Raw genomic sequence first — 19,993 nt, forward strand, 5'->3', positions numbered from 1 at the left:
AAAAAAAAAAAAAAAAAATCAATCATGGAAGTCATTATTCTAAAAATGTGGCAACACGAGAAAAGAAAAGAGGAATGGGGAACAGTTTGTGCAAAAATCTCAAGCTTATTAAAAGCGGTGGACTTTTTGACAGCAGAGTGTTATACTGTGGCAGGCCAGTGGGCATTGCTGCTCTCACTGTGCAGAACAAGACACAGGACTCATAAGGCTGGCTGGCACAAAGCATATAAGTCCATGATTGTTCAAATCATTGGCCTCCTCACAGCAAATTACACTCACTGCCTAAGAAATGCAGTCATCATTCAACATCGCCAAACAGCCTTCGATTGAACAATCCTGGTTGGCGGCATCTTTGCACTAATCTTTACTGAAACTCCCTGACGTGCATTAGGTGTTCTTCGGATTTTTGGAATGCAGAATTTTCCTTAAGGGGAGGAATGAGGCAAGCAGAACATTCATTTGGAAAGCAAGTTAAAATAGCTCTCATTTGGGATCATGCTTGATGTACGTCATGCTCGCTTCACAGCTTCACTGTGCAGCGCTGACATACCCAGAAGGAATAGCGCTAGGTAATAGTGCATGCAGATAATGTACACACATAAAATGACTTTTTTGAAGAATAAGGAGTTGGCAGCGTTTTATAAAGTATTAGACGGTTGTAAATGAAAATTGCCAATATTAAGGCCATTAAAAGGTACTCGACGGGATTCAATTGTACTGAAGTAAAGACGTATTCCATTTTCAGAGATGCTGACCGTCACAATTCCCCTGAGATTTTGATAGTGACGAATTAATATGGCATCTCTGTTAATATCGTTAATTTTGCAAGGAGTGTGCATTAATATAAATCTGAATAAAAGAAAAAGGATTCAAACAGTTGCAACTCAGTTCTTTGGTTGGTATTGACAAGCTATTAAGCACGGTATTAAAAGTGGGGTAAATTTAATTTCCGGATTTCTGTGTCCACCCTGATCAAGATGTGGAACCCTCTGAACAACTGCCTTATTTTGAAGGAGTTCCATTCTCTACAAGGATATTTGATAAGGATAAGGTCATTTCTAAGCTCTAAGCTCTTTGAAGTTGGGCATTTTCCGGCTCTCGCTACGCAGCCAAATGCATCAGGCTGTACAGATGAAGTGCCACAGCCGCCCAAGCAGAAAATAACTATTGCCCGGGCTGGCACGTGGTCTAGTGTTGGCTAGGTTCAGACTCCATCATGCCTTAGAGCTCTCAGGAGCTCCGTTTGGGTACCCTGCTCATGATGGAGTAAGGCGATACAGTATATTTTGTTCTTAATGGGACACAACTCCAATGGACTGAGTGTTGCTGCAGAAAAGAGGCATTTATTTGATTAACAGGAACGATCTCTCTGAGGATGGAATATAATCATCCTTACAAACAAATGTTGGTAGTTTCCAGATGTTTGCTGTTCCATGTCAGAAATGTGTAACACAGTTTAAGCAGTGCTCTATTTTTGACTTTGAATGGCTCCAGTATTCGTGTTGTTGTTGCTTTAAACGTGGAAGTGAACCCCACCTTCGGAACTATGCAGAGGCTTTTTAACTCCTGTTTGAACAATGACTCCCTTATTATATTCATGCTGTGTGACTCTTACAAGTTCAATGTGAAGCAAATTTCTCTTCCTAAGAGTTTGCACATTTGCATCTGTGTATATACTATAGCAATGCGTGATTGTGTGCATACACACTTTGAGACCTCAAGCTTCGTGACACTCTATTTGGGTTGTCGAACGAAGTGGATTATGCAGGGTTTGTCCCGGCCTGCCAGCCTTCCCCACCCACTGCGCTGTCACAGCTAGAGGAAAATGCGCAAGAAGGCAGGTACAGAGGCTCTGACTAGCAGGAGCAAGATGCTGGAAGCAGAAAGATGGCGCGACAGTGGAAACATCCAGCTGGAAGGAAGTACAGATGCTTAAAGAATATCTTGCAGGAATGAAGAGAAATGGAGCTGTAGGAAAGAGAAGTGGGAAAATAGTATTGTACAAATTATTTTACATTACATACTCATTTTTATCACATTCATCTGTCCAACCATCCCATCCATTCACACCTATGGACAATTTGTAGCAGGGGTGGGCAAAGAACAGCCTGCGGGTCACGTGGGTAAATATATTTTTCATCTGGCCCACCAAGCATTTGCGTTATCGAGAGTCCTGTAATATGGGTTACATCATTTTAGATGTTTTTCCGAGAATTTATTAATTGAAAAAAAATATTTATCACGTTAAATGCATCCATCCCATTTTTTATACCGCTTATCCTAATTAGGGTTGTGTTTGTGCTGGAGCCTCTCCCGGCTGACTTAATTGGTTCATTTAGTTATTGTAATAATAATTATTTGTATAGTCAACAAGTTTACATTTACAGTTAACACCTTTTATTTAATTTATCAAATGTGTGGTTAATTTATTCATTGTAAAAAATGGTAAAATAAACAATTTTAGATTGTTTTTAATTTCATGAGATAATTGATAATTGTATTTATCGTACATAATAAAATTACAATTAAAAAAGTTACCTTTTTCATTTACCATGTAAAATAAGTGGTTGCCCTAATAATTGTTAAATAATAAAATAAAATATTATTAAAATAAACAATTACTCCGGTTTCCTCCCACACCACCTACACATGCGTGGTAGATGAATTAAAGACTCTAAATTGCAGATAGGTTTGTATGTGACCGCGATTGTTTGTTTGTTTGTATGTGCCCTGCGATTCCTGCGATTGCCTGGCAACCAGTTCAGGGTGTTCCCCGCCTCTCACCCAGTCAGCTGGGATAGGCTCCAGTACGCCTAGTGAGGATAAGCGGTAAGGACAATGAATGAATGAATGGCTAAAATAAACAATTTCACTTTTGCATTTCAACGAGGTCACTGATGGTGTAGCGGTACATTCGCTTCCCGCGATCCTGAACAACATCATAAGCGGTATTGAGCGCGGATGGATGCATTTCATTTAACTATTTTACATACACATTTTAACACTTAATTTACTGCATCTACTGTATGAGCATCATGAGCTGGGCCATCTGTCCATTTTCAAAATAAAATGTGGCCCCTGAGCACAAAACTTTGCCCCCCCCTGTAATTGAGAGCCTTGAATTAACCTAGCAAGCATGTTTAGTGAGGCGATGGAATGGAATGGTAGTTCGCACAACTGCCTCACATCTTGCATGTTCACCCAGTGCTTGCATGGCTTTTCTTGGCCATAAGTGTGAATTTGAGTGTAAATGCTCGTTTGTTTATTCGGTTTTCTCATGCACCCTGCAATTGACTGGCAACCGGTCCAGATTATAACCCACCCCTCTAGCCCAAATTCAACCGGGATAGGCTCCATTAACGCGTAACCTTCGTGATGGTTGGCATGTTGCTGCAATGTGGGAGGAAACTGGAGTACCCAGAGAAAACTCCCACAAACATGGAAAGTCTACACAAAAAGCTCAGAATCTGGGGTGAAATATTCGAACCCCCACCACTGACTGTGAGGCTGACATACTAACTATATACCTCACAAATATAATCTCCAACGGAAAATACATTTTTCACGCTGCTGTATGTATGGGGTGGCCTTTATTACACCACGCAGAGAACCAGATCACAAATGCAGGGATGGAAGCAAGGAGTAAAATCAGAGTGAAGGAGTCTGGCTGTTGTGATTTAGCGCAGGTGTCATTTTTTTGTGTAGTGTGGACAAAAAGACTCCACACACTGTAACACACTTGCTGCATTCCCCGAAGGACATTAAAGCTTGGATGGCTCTGAACCTTTGAAACTTCAATGCAAGTCAAACCAAAGTCGGAGTGTTTGGACACCGATTTACCCTTAATGCCCCTTCTGACTTGTGTTCCTTTGCTCCCAATATCAATCGCAATGTTTCTAATCTAACCCGTGTCAGTCTTTAAAAAAACATGAACATGAAGGATCTCTCGTTCTTGTATAAAAAAAAAAAAAAACTTGAATATTTGAACCTGTTTATTATTTAAAAATCTTAGCCTTGATTGAAAAATATCAAGGTACATTTTATACATGGTACTTGTGTATAATGACAATAAAAAGCTATTCTATTTATTACAGGACCAGTTGAATATAAAACACAATTGTATACACTATACATAAGTATGGGGTCCCCATTCCAGCTTTCCATCAGGTTGGGGATCCTTGGTCTGGAAATGGTTAGACCGCTAATACAAACCACACAAAAATGATATTGGTTATCTGTATCGGTTTGGAGAAGCAGCAAGTTATCGGTTATCGTATCAGTGGCAAAATAAATAAATGAATAAATAAAAATGATTGTGCATCTCTCGATTTTATAGATTTTTTTTTTTTTTTTTTTTTTGGTAAACAGTGTTTTTATGTCCTTATTGGTGCTATTATTATTATTTTTTAGATACTTTATATCTACTCATGTATAGCACTTTGGTCATCACTGTTTTTTTAAAATGCGCTTTATAAAAAAAAAATTGGATTGGAATGGATACATTTCTCACTTCAAATCCCAAAAGCAAATAATCAGTCATTTACGCATCAAAGTTTCCGCATTTTCTTTATAAAGCACCAGAAAAGAGGTTTCAAACCATGAACGATGGCATTTCCGATATCAAAGTGTCAGTAATATTTGCTAAAGTTGGCCTTGAACAATGATGGTCCTTCCTCAGAGAATGTGCTGGAGTCGGTGAGAAGAAATAAGGAGCAGCACGTAGCCACAGGCCTCATCAGTCTCTGCCAGGCGTGGCCCACTTCCAGTCTGTTTGGACGCCACGCACAGCGACCGAGCGCGGTCGGGATGATAGATTACACCAGGTGACTTCAACAATTACCAAGCAATTTGTAGCTCAATGCATCATATTTGCGGGGTCTCCCAACCTGCAACCGCTCAGGGAGCGGCAACATTTGGAGAAGAAAGTTCAACGAAGGTGCGAAAGAAATGACTGGATGTTAGGAATTGGAAAGGAGTTCAGGGACCATTGTTTATTGCCAATGTATGTATTGTTTTAGCATATAAAAAAAACAAAACGATGCATCGTGCAATACAAAAAAAGATCAATCCCACACGCCTGCTCGCACGCGCACACACACAATTGCTGTGATCCATCCAGAGCAAACAACAATGTTATTACACTTTGTCTTCCCAGAGTGAATACAAGAAACTGGCATGAAGACATTTGAAGCAATCACATGCCTCCGTAGTGACGCACGACCCAGCAAGCGTCTGGGATGGCATCACACTGACCTCATCAGATTGTTTTGGACAATTTGCAGACATTCAACCATGAGGAAGAGAAGGTAGAATTGAAATTCAATTGAGCACCTAGAAAACCGCTAAATAAGTGTAATGCGTTATTCATATTATTATTATTATTATTATTATTATTATTAATTGAGAGTCATTTTATGACAGATTGTTTTGTGTTTTGTGCCCGGTGTAATAGCGGTTTGTGTGTCTGCGTCACAGTCCTGAGATTTGGGGTTCAAATCCTGGCTGCCGGTGCTTGTGTAGACTTTTTTTCTCCCGCTTGGTCCCACATTCCAAAAACATGCATTTTAGGTTGTGTTGAGTACCCTACCCAAAGTCAACTTGGATGGACTCCAGTTCACCCGTAACCCTACTGAGGACATTTGGTATAGGAAATGGATGGATATGTCTTTTGTGGTAGTTTTAGACCTAGCCTGTGTAGCTGTTTGGTATTTTTTAACTCTTTTACATTGCCATTGTTTGTCATCACGCCTAACATCGAGTACTTCTGTCCCGTCCCCCCCCAGAAAGCAATGAATCATACCTTTATCTCTTTTACTGTACAAGCGTTCCCTCCCATTTTTTTTCGGCTGTTGTCAAACTGTTACGGTACAGGACCATTTTGTTTAGGTGCTCTTTAATCTGACCCACAGCAAACCTGCAAACAGAAAATGTAGTTATTTCCAGAAAGTCTTTCTAGCAGCTACTTTGAACGAACATTAGCAATTGATTGTTTTGCTTCGCAGTAGCCAGCTCACACTTCTTTATTTCATATGCGCGGACAAAGAGGCAGACAAACGCGCAGTCGTGGAGAGACACAAAGTGATTCAGACACACAGACATAAGAACCATGCGCCCATTACGCATAACCAGTGACTGTACCTTTTCTGCCCGGAGCCGTTACTGTCTTATCTGCTTTGCACTTTGCTTTGTGTTTATGCTGCCGAGTTTTAATGTCCACGAGTGCCTTCGCTTAAAAGCAGCCCGTGTTTACAAGCAGCTGGGTATGATGTCATCTCTGGCCCAGAGGAACACATCCCCTTGTAGCAAAATCCCATTTCATGGCATTAGTCATATTCTTTAATTACTCGAGTGCCCTCAGTGCTAAATGAGCAATTACATCAAAACATTGTTGCATTTAGCTGGAGTGCTGGGACTTTCTGTCAATAGAGTGGGTACGGAAAGTATTCAGACCCCCTTCAAATTTTCCCCCTTTGTTATATTGCAGGCATTTGCTGAAGTCATTTAAGTGAATGTTTTCCCTCAATAATCTACACACAGCAAAACTGAACTATCACACTGCCAAAAGTATTCCGACCCTTTGCTCAGTATTTAGTAGAAGCCCCCTTTTGAGCTAGTACAGCCATGAGTCTTTATGGGAGAGATGCAACAAGTTTTTCACACCTGGATTTTGGGATCATCTGCTATTCCTCCTTGCAGATCCTCTCCAGTTCTGTCAGGTTGGATGGTGAACGTTGGTGGACAGCCATGTTCAGGTCTCTCCAGAGATGCTCAATTGGGTTTAGGTCAGGGCTCTGGCTGGGCTATTCAAGAACAGTCACGGAGTTGTTCTGAAGCCACTCCTTCATTATTTTAGCTGTGTGCTTAGGGTCATTGTCTTGTTGGAAGGTGAACCTTCGGTCCAGTCTGAGGTCCTGAGCACTCTGGAGAAGGTTTTGGTCCAGGATATCCCCGTACTCGGCCGCATTCATCTTTCCTTTGATTGCAACCAGTCTCCCTGTCCCTGCAGCTGAAAAACACCCCCACAGCATGATGCTGCCACCGCCACGCTTCACTGTTGCGACTGTATTGGACAGGTGATGAGCAGTGCCTGGTTTTCTCCACACATGCCGCTTAGAATTAAGGCCAAAAAGTTCCATCTTGGTCTCATCAGACCAGAGAATCTTATTTCTCACCATCTTGGGGTCCTTCAGGTGTTTTTTAGCAAACTCCATGCGGGCTTTCGTGTGTCTTGCACTGAGGAGAGGCTTCCGTCGGGCCACTTTGCCATAAAGGCCCGACTGGTGGAGGGCTGCAGTGACGGTTGACTTTCTGGAACTTTCTGCCATCTCCCGACTGCATCTGTGGAACTCAGCCACAGTGATCTTTGGGTTCTTCTTTACCTCGCTCACCAAGGCTCTTCTCTCCCAATTGCTCAGTTTGGCCGGACGGCCAACTCGAGGAAGGGTTCTGGTCGTCCCAACCGTCTTCCGTTTCAGGATTATGTGCTCTTAGGAACCTTAAGTGCAGCACAAATATTTTTGTAACCTTGGCCAGATCTGTGCCTTGCCACAATTCTGTCTCTCAGCTCTTCAGGCAGTTCCTTTGAGCTCATGTTTCTCATTTGCTCTGACAGGCGCTGTGAGCTGTAAGGTCTTATAGAGACAGGCGTGTGGCTTTCCTAATCAAGTCCAGTCAGTCTAATCAAACACAGCTCGACTCCAGTGAAGGTGGAGAACCATCTCAAGGATGATGAGAAGAAATGGACAGCACCCGAGTTAAATATACGAATGTTACAGCAAAGGGTCTGAATACTTATCAGGTGTGTGATATTTCAGTTTTTCTTTATGAATAAATCTGCAAAAATATCAACAATTTTTTCTTTTCTTTTTCTGTCGATATGGGGTGCTATGTGTAAATTAATGAGGAAACTTTTTTAACTCAAGTGATTTTAGCAAATGGCTGCAATATAACAAAGAGTGACAAATTTAAGCGTGTGTGAATACTTTCCGTACCCACTGTATGAGCCCTCCAAATTCACCATGTTTTTGTCCTTTTGTTTAATGCAACAGACCACTCAAAGGGTGCGTCTGTGACAAATCAGATGACATGGGTGACTTCTGGCGAAGGTCATGCATGGCCTTCATAGAAAGGTAGGCCTTGGTGGGGGTTGTGCACATGGTTCAATGACTTCAAGGGTTCCCCCCCCCGCCCCTGTTGCTGATTGCCAGTATTTTCTGTAAAGCATCCCACAGGAACTGCGCTCTGCGTGGCTTCTACACACAGACCTATACCCCTTTGTGGCGGAAAAGACAGAAAAAAGAATGAAGTAATAGCAAGTGAGCTGCTAGCTTGGGGCTGAGTAAGACACAGCCAAGAGGGAGGCTGGTTTCCCTCTGATAGGATATGATTATGTAATAGTTGTGCCCTTGTTGTGCGCCGGTCACCCGTCACAAGTCATCTCTGTGTGCGCTTGGTCTATTGTGTGATGATGAATTGTGTGTTCTAGCATGTGTTTGTTTTTTTGGTGCTTAACTTCACCATGACTGTCTTTTTTTTAACCTCCCATTTTCTTTGCGTTTCTTAGCTTTTGCGAGAAAGACCACAACATGAGGTACACTTGCACATTCAGTTGGATACAATACAAGAGCTGTATGAAACAGTCAGGCTTTTCAATTTTGAATATGTTTGACCCTGGCAAAGGTAATAATATAAGAATACAGGCTGTTTAGTATGGACACACTCACACATCCATCCATCCATCCATCCATCCGCTTATCCTCACTAAGGTCGCGGTTGTGCCGCAGCCTATCTCAGCTGACTCGGGGCGAGAGGCGGGTTTCCTCCCACATTCCAAAAACATGCATGGTGGGTTGGTTAAAGACTCTAAATTGCCCATAATTCTGCGTGTGTGTGTGTGTGTGTGTGTGTTGCTCTTAAAGTTAGAATTTTAGAATCACATTTTGCTGCTGATGATCTTTATCAGTTTCAAAACTGTAAGGCACTAAGCTCTTAAACTGGTGGCCCGGGGGCCAGATTCGGCCCGCCACATCATTTTATGCGGCCCTTTCGCCGGCGTTTTTGCGTTACTTCGTGTTTCCAGCTAAAATACCAAAATTGCAAATCGCCTTCACTCTAAAAAATATTGAGATATTGCAAGCATTTTGTTTGTTACCGATGCTCTTTTTAAAATAAATTAAATAATACTGTCGTAGAACAAAGTTTTTAATACCTTCTGATTTTAAAAGTAGCTATCCATCAATTTGTGTATATGTAATAATATGAAGCGATCATACATTCCTATGGGTTCACAGCCGTAACAACCCTCCGAGAGAAACCATAGCAACGATGTGGCCCGTGACAAAAATGAGTTTGACACCCCTGCTACAGACTATTCTGTGTTTACTAAATGATTAGGGATACGGTTGAAGACATTCTCTGCAGAAAGCAAATCAATAATTGGTGAAGTGCCAGAAATGATCTGCGTTTCCACTTTGTTGTTGTTTGCTTGTTTGCATTTACAAGGTGTATATCACCTTTTATTGGCATGAATGCATTTGTAGTTTATCCATTGCTTGCATGTCTGCTGTTTGTCCCAGTTTCTTAATTTTAGCTGACATTGGTGTGCATACTCGGATACGTCTTGCCCTTGTGGCTAACATATGACTAACGTATTATAGGCTTGTGGCTACAACAGACCAAACCGGTCCAAACCAAACCAAAATATTCACAGCCTACTTTGCTCTACCGACGTTTTTTTCTCTTGTGGGATCCCCTGTTTGCTTGTCACACCGTTATTCGTACCATTAGAAACACAACACCGATGATCAGAAATATTTAAAGCTGCCGTGAAGTAGGAAAGAAGTTATAACACACCACATGTCAGCCTTCCGTCTTGCTACGTTTCCCTCTATGATCACCTGCTCAGATACATATGGTAGCCATCTGGCCTGGCACAACAGACCTGAGCTCAGTACTCCATGTATCCATGTAGCGTAACAATATGATTAACACCTTAAAGCCTGTATTTGCGAGTCATCCTCACCTTTTTCGCTTCTTGGTCCCTTTTTCCGCTTGTCGTAATGCATCAAATAACTAGTTGACCTTTACCATTCATAGTTTGATTTGCTAAATCGAGGGCTGACTTCACTGTCTCTGTATGTTAGTGACTAAAAGGCACATCCAGTGTTAGTCGAGAGCAGCGGTGCATTCGAGGATGTGTACGTCCCTCCAAAATAGATTTTAAGAGCAGGGTAGGAGCCGCATCGAGGTCGGCATTCCTGCTCCACTGCTGCCCGTCAACCCCCGAGATTGCGCCGAGTGCATGCAAATGCACAAAAGGTTGATGCACTGCCCCAGAGATGAAAACCAGTGACCAAGAACGTGCTATTAATAATAGCGTAATACCGTATCTGAAAGGATCACAAATTGGATGGCTCATTACAAAAAAAAAAAAAAAAAAAATCTTTGCAGATACTACATAATTGTATAAAGGGGAAAAATATTCAAATCTGTTCATGTCTGAATGAATGGTTGACTATATTTAACTATGCTAGTGTTGGACCATGCACACATTTTCTGTGTGGTTGCATCTGTTGTGACAGAGACTGACGAATATTCTTTGAGTGACGTCTTAATGGGAGCTCCTCCGCATTATTTATTCTTCAGTAACGACATCTTGCCAGGAGCAACTTTCGGCCTCCTCTCATCTCCTCTCCCATTCTGTTCCCAGGCTTTGGGACGACAGCACCTTTAAACATTGTATCGGGAAGGTTTGGTTTTCTTCATAATATACTGTAAATGTGAATAATGTGCAATGTCCATTCTTTCTTTGTCCTTTTTAAAACTGGTTTTACTTTCCTCAAAATTGCAGTACTGTTATATGCCTCATAAATTCCAAAAATAAATAAATAATTAACTTTATACAGTGTATCATGTTGCTCTGTTTGTGCCTCCATGTACTGCTTTTGTTTGTGGTTTTCTAGTCCTCATAGTGTATGTTGGGGAGCACCGCACTTGCTTCCTCTTATCATCAGCTGAGTATTTAGGATCATCGGAAGGCGCTGGAAAGCTTTGGATCAATACTCATTGGTTGCCACCATTGTCCTGGCGTGTATTCCTTGTCTATTGTTAGTTTACCTCGCAAGTGTACTTACCCTTAGTTTGACCGACCTGTCAAATCGAAGTGCTCATGATTTTCTGTTCTTTATCAAAACATCCTTTTGTCAAGACAATGTGTGCCAGCTTAATAATCACAACATTTTCTGATTGAATCATGTCGCTAAAAAAAGAGCGTGATTTGGAGTATGGACGCATGTGCAAAATATCCTTGAGTGACTTTGAGGAAAATGAAAGATTGATTAATTGTTACGTTCAAAAATAGAATAGGATCTGACCATCTCCCGCGGAATGTTCTGCATTCCTATTTACAGAGGTGGGAGTAAATCACACATGTGCAAGTCACAAGTAAGTCTCAAGTCTTAATCGTCAAGTCTCAAGCAAGCCCCAAGTCATTGTGGGAAAAAAAAATCAAGCAAGTCAAGCCGCCGCTAAATTTCAAGCAAGTCAAGTCAAGTCATGACTTGATTTAAGCAAGTCGCCAGTCAAGGCATACAATCTTGCTGCAGTCTTAACATAATTTGGAGTGTTAATACAATGTTTTTTTTTTTTGTTTTTTTTTACAAATCATAACACTAATAAAAGTATTCACACCTTATAAAAGTTCAATGAACAGCAACTGAGATTTTGATGATTGACACCACCACCACCACCCCCTCACACACACACACACACACACACACACACACACACACACACACACACACAAAGTGCATAAAAAGTACTGAGCCTCTTGAGCTAGGGGCCGGGGGTGTCGGTGCCTTTCTCGAGGGCACTACAACAGTAGTCGGGAAGCAGACGAGCATCCCTCCAACATCTAGTATCCTTTTTCTTTTGTCCGCAGCGGGACGCGAAACGTGACCCGCAAGCGCGAGCCCTTACAGATGAGCTAGTGCCGTACAATAGGAAACAATTACATTTGTTTTTGCACGAATATACGGTCCACAATCTTTTCCTGTGCTTCTCCAGTCCAGGTGCACGCATCATTATGCAGCCCAAAACAACTGTTATACAATATTAGCCCGATCGTGACTCCCCGCTAACGTCTTGCGCAACTTCACATGTGACGGTGAGCTCCGTTGCACAGACGGTGACGATCGGGATGTAAGATGCTCACAACGTTTCTCATGGTGCAAATGTGGGTGGCATGTAAGCGCTCCATCAGTAACTCCCTGAGGACACCCTGTGCCGCGCATTAGGAGAGCCACTGAGTCACCTTGCCTCAGTCCATCCGAAGAGCATTCGGCAATTCACTGTCAGTTCTGCCCTCGTTATTATGCCCCACAACCAAATCTAAAGAGCCGGACAGCTAAATTCTCCTTTTGTATTTATTTTTGCAGATTTATTCATAAATGACACGAACAATCACTTTTTGTTTCAAAGCTGACAGCGCAACAGTGAGCCAACAGGCAAAAAGTGCACTAAAGTTGTTGAATGTGATTAATTTGGCATTTGTGATTTTGCACTGCGGTCAACATGTGATTCAAATTTTTTGCATCGACATCTGTTTTCAGCACATGTACAGCAACAGCGCAACGACTGATTTGCGATTTGTGCATTCAGCATTCCAAGCACTCATCACTGATATTATGGGTCCTGATGTAAATATTTACCAGTCATGTTATGTCCTTTATAGTAGCTTGTGTTGCTAGTTCATCTATAATATAACTTTGACTTCATTTGATTCAGATGCACAGGCTAATGCGAGGAAATATAAGAGCTGTATAAAAAAAAAAATTCAAGGATTAAAAACCGTTCCCAGCACTTATGCACTTCCTTGCACTTCCTCCTAGAAGCAATCTAATAAGTGTTCAACAGTGCACAGTTCAACGCAAATGCTAATCTCGAACATCAAAGGCAACAGTGTTTACTTTGCATGATGCCCCCACAGGCTAATTTAACCATATCCACTCTGTCTCTTATGTTTGAGTCGCAAACCATTTCTCTTTCTTTCCCCCCAAATTTATTTAAAAAAAAAAAAAAAAAAAAAAAAGATAATCGTTGAATCCAAATGTAATGATCTTCGGAGATCCTTTCATGATACAGCAATGTAGTACGTGTTTTGGTGGCCTCTGCACTGCACATGAAAGCATGCAGTGGGTTGCCAGGTATGCATGAATGACACGCGCGCGCACACACACACACACACACACACGTGCACACACACTCACACAAATTGCCCTCTAGGTTGAAAATGGAGATTTTAAACTCGAAACAGAATGACTTTTCAAGTCATGCAGTTCATTTCAAAGCCAGGTTGAGTCAAGTCCAGTACAGCCTTTCACAGTTTGGCCAAGTGAATCTCAAGTCCTAAAAGTGTCGACTCAAGTCTGACTCGAGTCATATGATTCGAATCCACCATATTACCTATGTTAATTAACCCCAAGTGTAAAACAGCTTGATCTCAGGGGCATTGTCATGACTTGGTTACTAAATTTCTCTCTTCGTTGGAAGGCACTCCAGAGGCCCAATTTTTGGGATACAAGACATTAAAATGTCAAATTTTCATGGGACCCTTTTAACAGATAATAATAATAATGCATCATAAGAAACATTGTCAGAGAGGCGTCTCTTTCACCGCCAGGACGACAGTCAATCACAATCTGTTCCATTCAAATTTGTTCAGTTTTAAAGCAAACTGAGGAAAGCGTGTCGGCCTCATTGCTCTGAGGTCCGGCGTTCCTGTATGGAAGGTCCGGCGTTATCTGTATGTTCTCCCTGTGCGTGTTTTTTTTTTTTTTTCCTGGGCACAAAAGATTTCTCCAACATTCCAAAATCATGCATGGTAGTTACTTTTATTTGTCATTGATCTCTCAGACTTGGCTGGGATAGTTGGAATAAATATGGAGTCGTTCAAGACACCTGACACTTGCAGCAGGCGGTGGGGTCGCCTGCTCTTTGTTGCACGTCGTCAGTGGATGTCAGCTCTCTGGTCTGATGCTTGCTAAGCAGCTGCATAGTGCTTTGGATGTGCTAAATACCTGGTTATTAGCATTGAGCAGAATGTACGGTACACCTTAGGGCAGGGGTGTCAAACTCATTTTTGCTGCGGGCCACGTCGTAGTTATGGTTTCCCTCGGAGGGACTCGAATATACAGTAAATGTATAATTGCCCCGTTATTACATATACACAAAAAAAAAAATCGATGAATCACTATTCTTGAAACCAGAAGCCAGTAAAACGTTGTTAATTCAGTTTATTTTGAAATGGGGATTGGTAACGACAATGTTTGCAATCAACGGTATATAAAAGGGAAGACGATTTGCAATGTTGTTATTTTAGCAAGAAACAAGAAGTCGACGCACTTGATTTGCTTTCGCGGGCCACATAAATTGATGTGGCCCCCGGGCCTTGAGTTTGACACCTGTGCCTTAGGGCATTTGTGCCTCATTGGCATATTAAAAGAGAAGATAGTCTTTAGTGGCTATAGGTGGTATCGGGAGGCTATCCGGCAAGCAGGTTTCTTTAGGCCCGTCGCCCGCTCTGCGCTGCCCTGCTCTGGCCGTCACCAAGCCGCAGCGGAGGGCCACGCCAAGCTGGCATGTGCGGTGGACATACCGCACGCAACGCGTCGCCCGCACAGCCCGACTCGCCGTAACCCCGCATTCTATACAATCTCAAAGATTAAGCCATGCGAGTCTCAGTACACATTGACCTGTACAGCGAAACTGCAAATGGCTCATTTAATCAGTGTTTCCTTTGATCGCTCTGCTGTTAGTTAAATAAGTGGCAATTCTAGAGGCTCTCTTTATTAAAAAAAAAAAAAAGTCCCTACCCCTGACTTTTTGAAAACAGATTCCAATGTAAAGAGACGTAAGCGGTGTATCATGTCTGTTGTCCTGCCAGTTTTATTTTAGAATTAAAATGCCTTGTGTTATAGGCTACATTGACGGTAAGTGAAAAGTCCGGCAAGACTGTCAAAAAACATGCCGTTGACTGTGAAAATGTCAGTAATGACTCTAAGAAGTGTTATAAATGAGTGAAACGTATTCCATGTCCAACACAAAACTGCAGCCTATCCCAGCTGACTTCAGGTGAGAGGCAGACTACACCCTGGACCGGTCGCCATTCCGTCACAGGGCACGTACAGTTTAAAGCAGTGATTCTCAACCAGTGAGCCCGGCCGGGGGCACATTAGTGTGCTGTGGGAAATTATGAAATTTTACTTCATTGCTCAAAAAACTACTTATTCACAAGAAATAATCTATGTTTGTTCATCTGTTTATGCCGGTGAGGCATAGTGACAGACAGGAAATAAACAGGAAATCCCAGGTAAGAATACAAAAAGTAGGTATGGTAAACACTGATATAGTTTTTTCTTTTTTTTTTTTTTTTTTAAATGTTTTTTTGCTTCATTTTCAGTTTTCACTGAAATGTCATGTTGATTACAATGACAATAAAATATGCCATGCGGTTTTAAAGGGTGTTACCGTATCAGCTAGCAGGCACTTTTACAAATGCAAAGAGTCTTCAAGAGTCTTAGACGCCCTAGGCTTAGACCTTTACTTCTGAACTTTCAAGCAAAAAGAACTCATTAGTAAATAAAGCCAAGCCGCTCTTGGCTGGTGTGGCATCAGGCAATGTGAGCGGGTACCCTTAATAAATACAGAATGAGCTGGTGATAACCGCGGTTGATTTAAATATGTCCACGGACCTCAGTCTTCCTGTGCCCCGATCACCAAATTCACCAAAATAACGTTAGATCAGCAGTCTACCTTGCGCCAGTGTTTAGACGTGGTCTGAGCAGGCATAAGTTTAGACCGATTTTCTGTCACCATATTGTCATTCCGACGGGCGCATCTGCAAGGACGCCGGAATGCCCAGCTCGGCGCAGACCTGTCTGCCAAATTGGCGAAGACGCGCCTCGAGTCTTGCGCTTGCACGAAAACTAGAATCCGCCGGCATGAGTGCCCCGCCCCAAATGCGTTGTCTATGAAAATAAAGCCCTCCGTTTCGATCGACTTTGCCATAAAGCTGCTTTCTATACAGGGTGGTCCATTTGTTTCCATTTGTTTTTGGACATGTTCGATGAAGATTTCACAGCCCCTAAAAAACAACCCCCAAAAAGTTCGATTTTTCCTACGTATCGAAAAGTACAGCACACCCTGTGTGCACTTGAACTGTCAATATATCTCTATTTTCATAGAGATATATATTTTTTATATATACCAATTGCTTACCTTCTCACGCTTTCTCTCTTTCAGGTGTGCTCAGCCTACCTGAAGGTTTGACTCTGCAGCAGCGAGACGCAAAGAACGGCGAGGGGAACGCCTGCAGCCCATCTGAACTGCGCGCCGTTGAACAGTGCTTACTGGCCACACGAGTCGGCAGCATCTCTGAGCTCAGTGAGTGATGGTGTGTGGGTGTGTGTCATGAGCTGTGTAGTCAAGGTGCCTTCGCGTAAGACAATTAGCTGTCTAACAGCTCAAGTCGAGGGCTGAGCTCCGCGAAACGCCCAACATCCTCCGCAACGTTATTGTGCAGACAAAATATAAAGTCAACTGTACAAAATATTCAGCCCCTACAATTATAATAATGCGTTTTTCTTAACACGTGTGAGTGAGTTTGTAACCTAGCAATATGTTAATGATTGTGCATCGTGTAGTTTGCAGTGGTGTAGAACTGTGCTGTATCATTATGAGAGGACTTTCTAATCTGTTGGCCACTAAATAAAGTAACAAAAATATTGAACGCCCAGTAACTGCAATCAGAGAGAGATGATTAAATCTACGACCGTGTCATTAAAACCGTTGCTCTAAATGTGCAAATCGACAGTTGGCCAATAAATCGTTTTCGCATGAGAAAAGCTTTGTACAAGCACTCTACACAATGCGCTGATGAATAATAATGTAAGCGCTGACAAATATTATACACCACTAAGGTACGTGATCTGTGGTTGCCATGGCAACGATAGAAATGCTACTCACTTTATTGCCGGTCAGTGCACCAGGCAAATGAGTTTCAGTCTCTGATTTTCGGTTACAATGTGCTCATCTTGTTGCCTTAAACGCGTCACATTTGTGTTGGCTAACATTACTGACTGATATGCTAATTTGATGACGGCAGCATTCAACTATGCCCCGATATTGTCCCCCTGCATAAGTAAATCTGTCTCTCATAACGCTTGTGTGTGTGTGTGTGAGAATTTGCATATTAAGCAGAAATTAATCATCAGGAGTTGCTGTGTCATTAAAGTTGAATCTTCTGAGCTGCAGCTGATGACTAAAGATTGCTGACGTGTGCCCACTCACAACGCACTCAATCTATAAACAATAATTTGCATGAGATTACTCACTGACTGTGGTGAGCGGTCAGGGCCAGCAAAGCCTTCTCAGTTGGCCGAAACACTATCGGAAGCACTGCGTTCGCAACCTACATTCTAATATTTGTTCCATGAAATTGTATTGATTTATTTCTAACAGTCTGTGCTAATTGTAGCGTTTGTCTTGACTGTACTGCTTCGGATGATTATTATTATTTTTTTTTTGTCCAATCAGATTGGACACGCGCTTGACAGGAAACGGGCGTTAACCTCAAAGTCGGTACCCAAAGCGAACGCCGGCAGCGGGACCGCGGCGAGGGCAGCGACACAAAGGGAAGCTTCGCCGCCAGATTAATCTGTCCAATAATACGCGGACAACAACCGTGTGCTGACGAGAGCTTTATTCACCAACAATAATAACTTGACCAACTCCTGAGTGATAAATTCATTGATCAAGAGTTGCGTTCCAAGACTTGTACGGTACCTTTCCGCAACGAATAAGTGTGCAATGAAAGTGTTAAATGGTTTCTTGGTTTAGTGCTAATGCACAACAACAAAGTCTGACAAATAAATGGCCTCTTCTTCTTTCTCATGCACATGAAAGTATTGAAATAGTTAAAAACGAGCATTTGATGTGTTGTTGACATTTCAAGAGGAAGCTTTTTTGTTGTTATTGTGCAAAGTGTCATCGTCATAGTCAACATTTGGTGGTGGAACCACATGGGAATGGCTGAGAGTCTTCTGTCCATTCCATATTGATGAGATCGAACAGGGGGGGGGGGGGGGGGGGGGGCTCATCGGCCGGTCCTGTCCAGAGGTAATGTCGTCCTCTCTGGAAAAAAGAACTATGGCATGTGTAAACGCACTACAAGAATAATCAGGAGTGAAGGATAACCGCCAATCAATAGGGCCGCCATGATCTCTATTTGAAAGAGGCCAAGATGGAGGGAAAAACCAAAACTGAAAAAAGGATGTGTGATTTGTTTCCTGCATCTTTTGGAATGAAATCCTCCACTCGTGTCAAATGAGCATCCTGCTTCGGGACAGTCGCCGGTATTTGGCTCACTTGCGGAGTATTGCTTTCAACTTGCCTCGTCTTCAGCTTTCATTTTCCCTTCTGCCAAAAGGCCCTATTAGCATATTTGAATTGAAACGCTATTATACCTAGAGCTGTTATTATATTAATATTGTGTGAATTCATGCCAAACAAAATGGTTCATCTGGTCCTCACAATGTTTCTTTGTAACGACGCATGTTATTGTGTTTGGCGAATATTCTTGGAGCACTTGTGACATGACGCAACTGTTTTCTGTTAGCTTCTACCGTGTGTTGATTTCCGAAAATTGCACACGGCAAAGTGTGCCGATAGACCTTTACTGTCTCTTGTCCTGTGAGCCTCTGCTGCGAGGGCGATGTTTACTTTTAATACCGCAGAACAACTACCTGCCGGGTGGAGGGAGCAGCCTCTCGGAGGAAATTGAACTCCGGAAGTTGTTTTGCTTCACTGCGAGGAGGACGCCACACTCAGGCGTCATTTTTACACTCACCTCTCCTCACTGTTGAGGCGAAATGGACGCTTGAAAGGAACCAAATTTGGGAATTAAACAAAGGCTTTGTCCATGAGAGCGACTGTTTGTGCTTGTACTTTATTGCCCACGTACGCACGCGCACTCAGCATATATGCAGTAATGTTAATTTATTTAGACATGCAAACCAAGAGCAATCACACATTACATTTTGCAGTGAAATGGAAACGCATCAAAATGATGATCAGACTAAAGCAATGACAATGGCTTTCATTCACCAGTATGTCTGTTATTTGTTGATAAGGATGTTATTATGATCAGATTTACAAGTCACTCTTGCAAGGCTCCCGCTGACTAATCGTAATTACTTCATGTGACCACCCTCAAAGTCTTCTTACCTGCAAATATTATTTTACGCACATTTGAGTGCGTAAAATTATTTCTCATAGCTTGTACTGAACTGAACCCTCATGGCTTGTGTCCCTTTTTTTCCTCCCCCCCACCCCCGCCCCCGCCCCCTCGTGTGTGGTTTGAATGTATTGTGTGTGTGTGTAGGTGATATGGTGTCACGGGCTATGCACTACCTACAGCCACTGTACACCAAGAACCACAATAATGGGACACCCATCCACCAGAAGAGTGCGGTAATACACTGGGCCCCCGAGGCCATCTACACACTGTGTTACTTCATGCACTGCCCCCAGATGGAGTGGGAGAACCCCAACGTCGAGCCATCAAAAGTTACCTTACAAACTGAGAGGTAAGGTGCGAACATGCATCGAACAGCAAACTTAAGCAGAGGAACAATCCAAACAGTGAATCGAAATACATTTGTGAAATAGGCTTGATTGAGAATGTGTGTATTCAGGGGGACCATGACCGTGCAGGATCACCACTCACGGGGGCGGTTTAAAGTTAGTTTACCACGGGGACAGGTTTCAGACCCACCCACAACAGGTGAAAATCAGCGAGATAGAAGGACCAGAAAAATGCTTTTTTGATGTATAGTTGTACCCCTCCCACACGCTTTTGACACATTTCAATGTATTAAAACACACTTTGAGAGTATTTCTTCATCATTCACTCACAGAGTTCTCCACAAAAAGAGGC

General features: G+C 42.4%; 1 protein-coding gene across 7 annotated transcripts in view; it reads left to right on the forward strand.

Annotated features, from left to right (window-relative positions):
- The window catches only part of btbd11b (BTB (POZ) domain containing 11b), a 61,187-nt gene that overhangs the window by 26,075 nt on the left and 15,119 nt on the right, over window positions 1–19,993 (forward strand). For 6 of the 7 annotated variants that reach the window (XM_061676854.1, XM_061676858.1, XM_061676855.1 and 3 more), the window contains 2 exons: window positions 16,300–16,440; window positions 19,439–19,643. In XM_061676854.1, coding sequence (XP_061532838.1) covers window positions 16,300–16,440; window positions 19,439–19,643 — 346 coding nt within the window. The remainder of the gene's footprint in view (window positions 1–16,299; window positions 16,441–19,438; window positions 19,644–19,993) is intronic. The other variant, XM_061676856.1, reaches the window with a different exon arrangement.

The sequence above is a fragment of the Phycodurus eques genome, chromosome 5, assembly GCF_024500275.1.
Source record: "Phycodurus eques isolate BA_2022a chromosome 5, UOR_Pequ_1.1, whole genome shotgun sequence".
NCBI classification, from domain to species: Eukaryota; Metazoa; Chordata; class Actinopteri; order Syngnathiformes; family Syngnathidae; genus Phycodurus; species Phycodurus eques.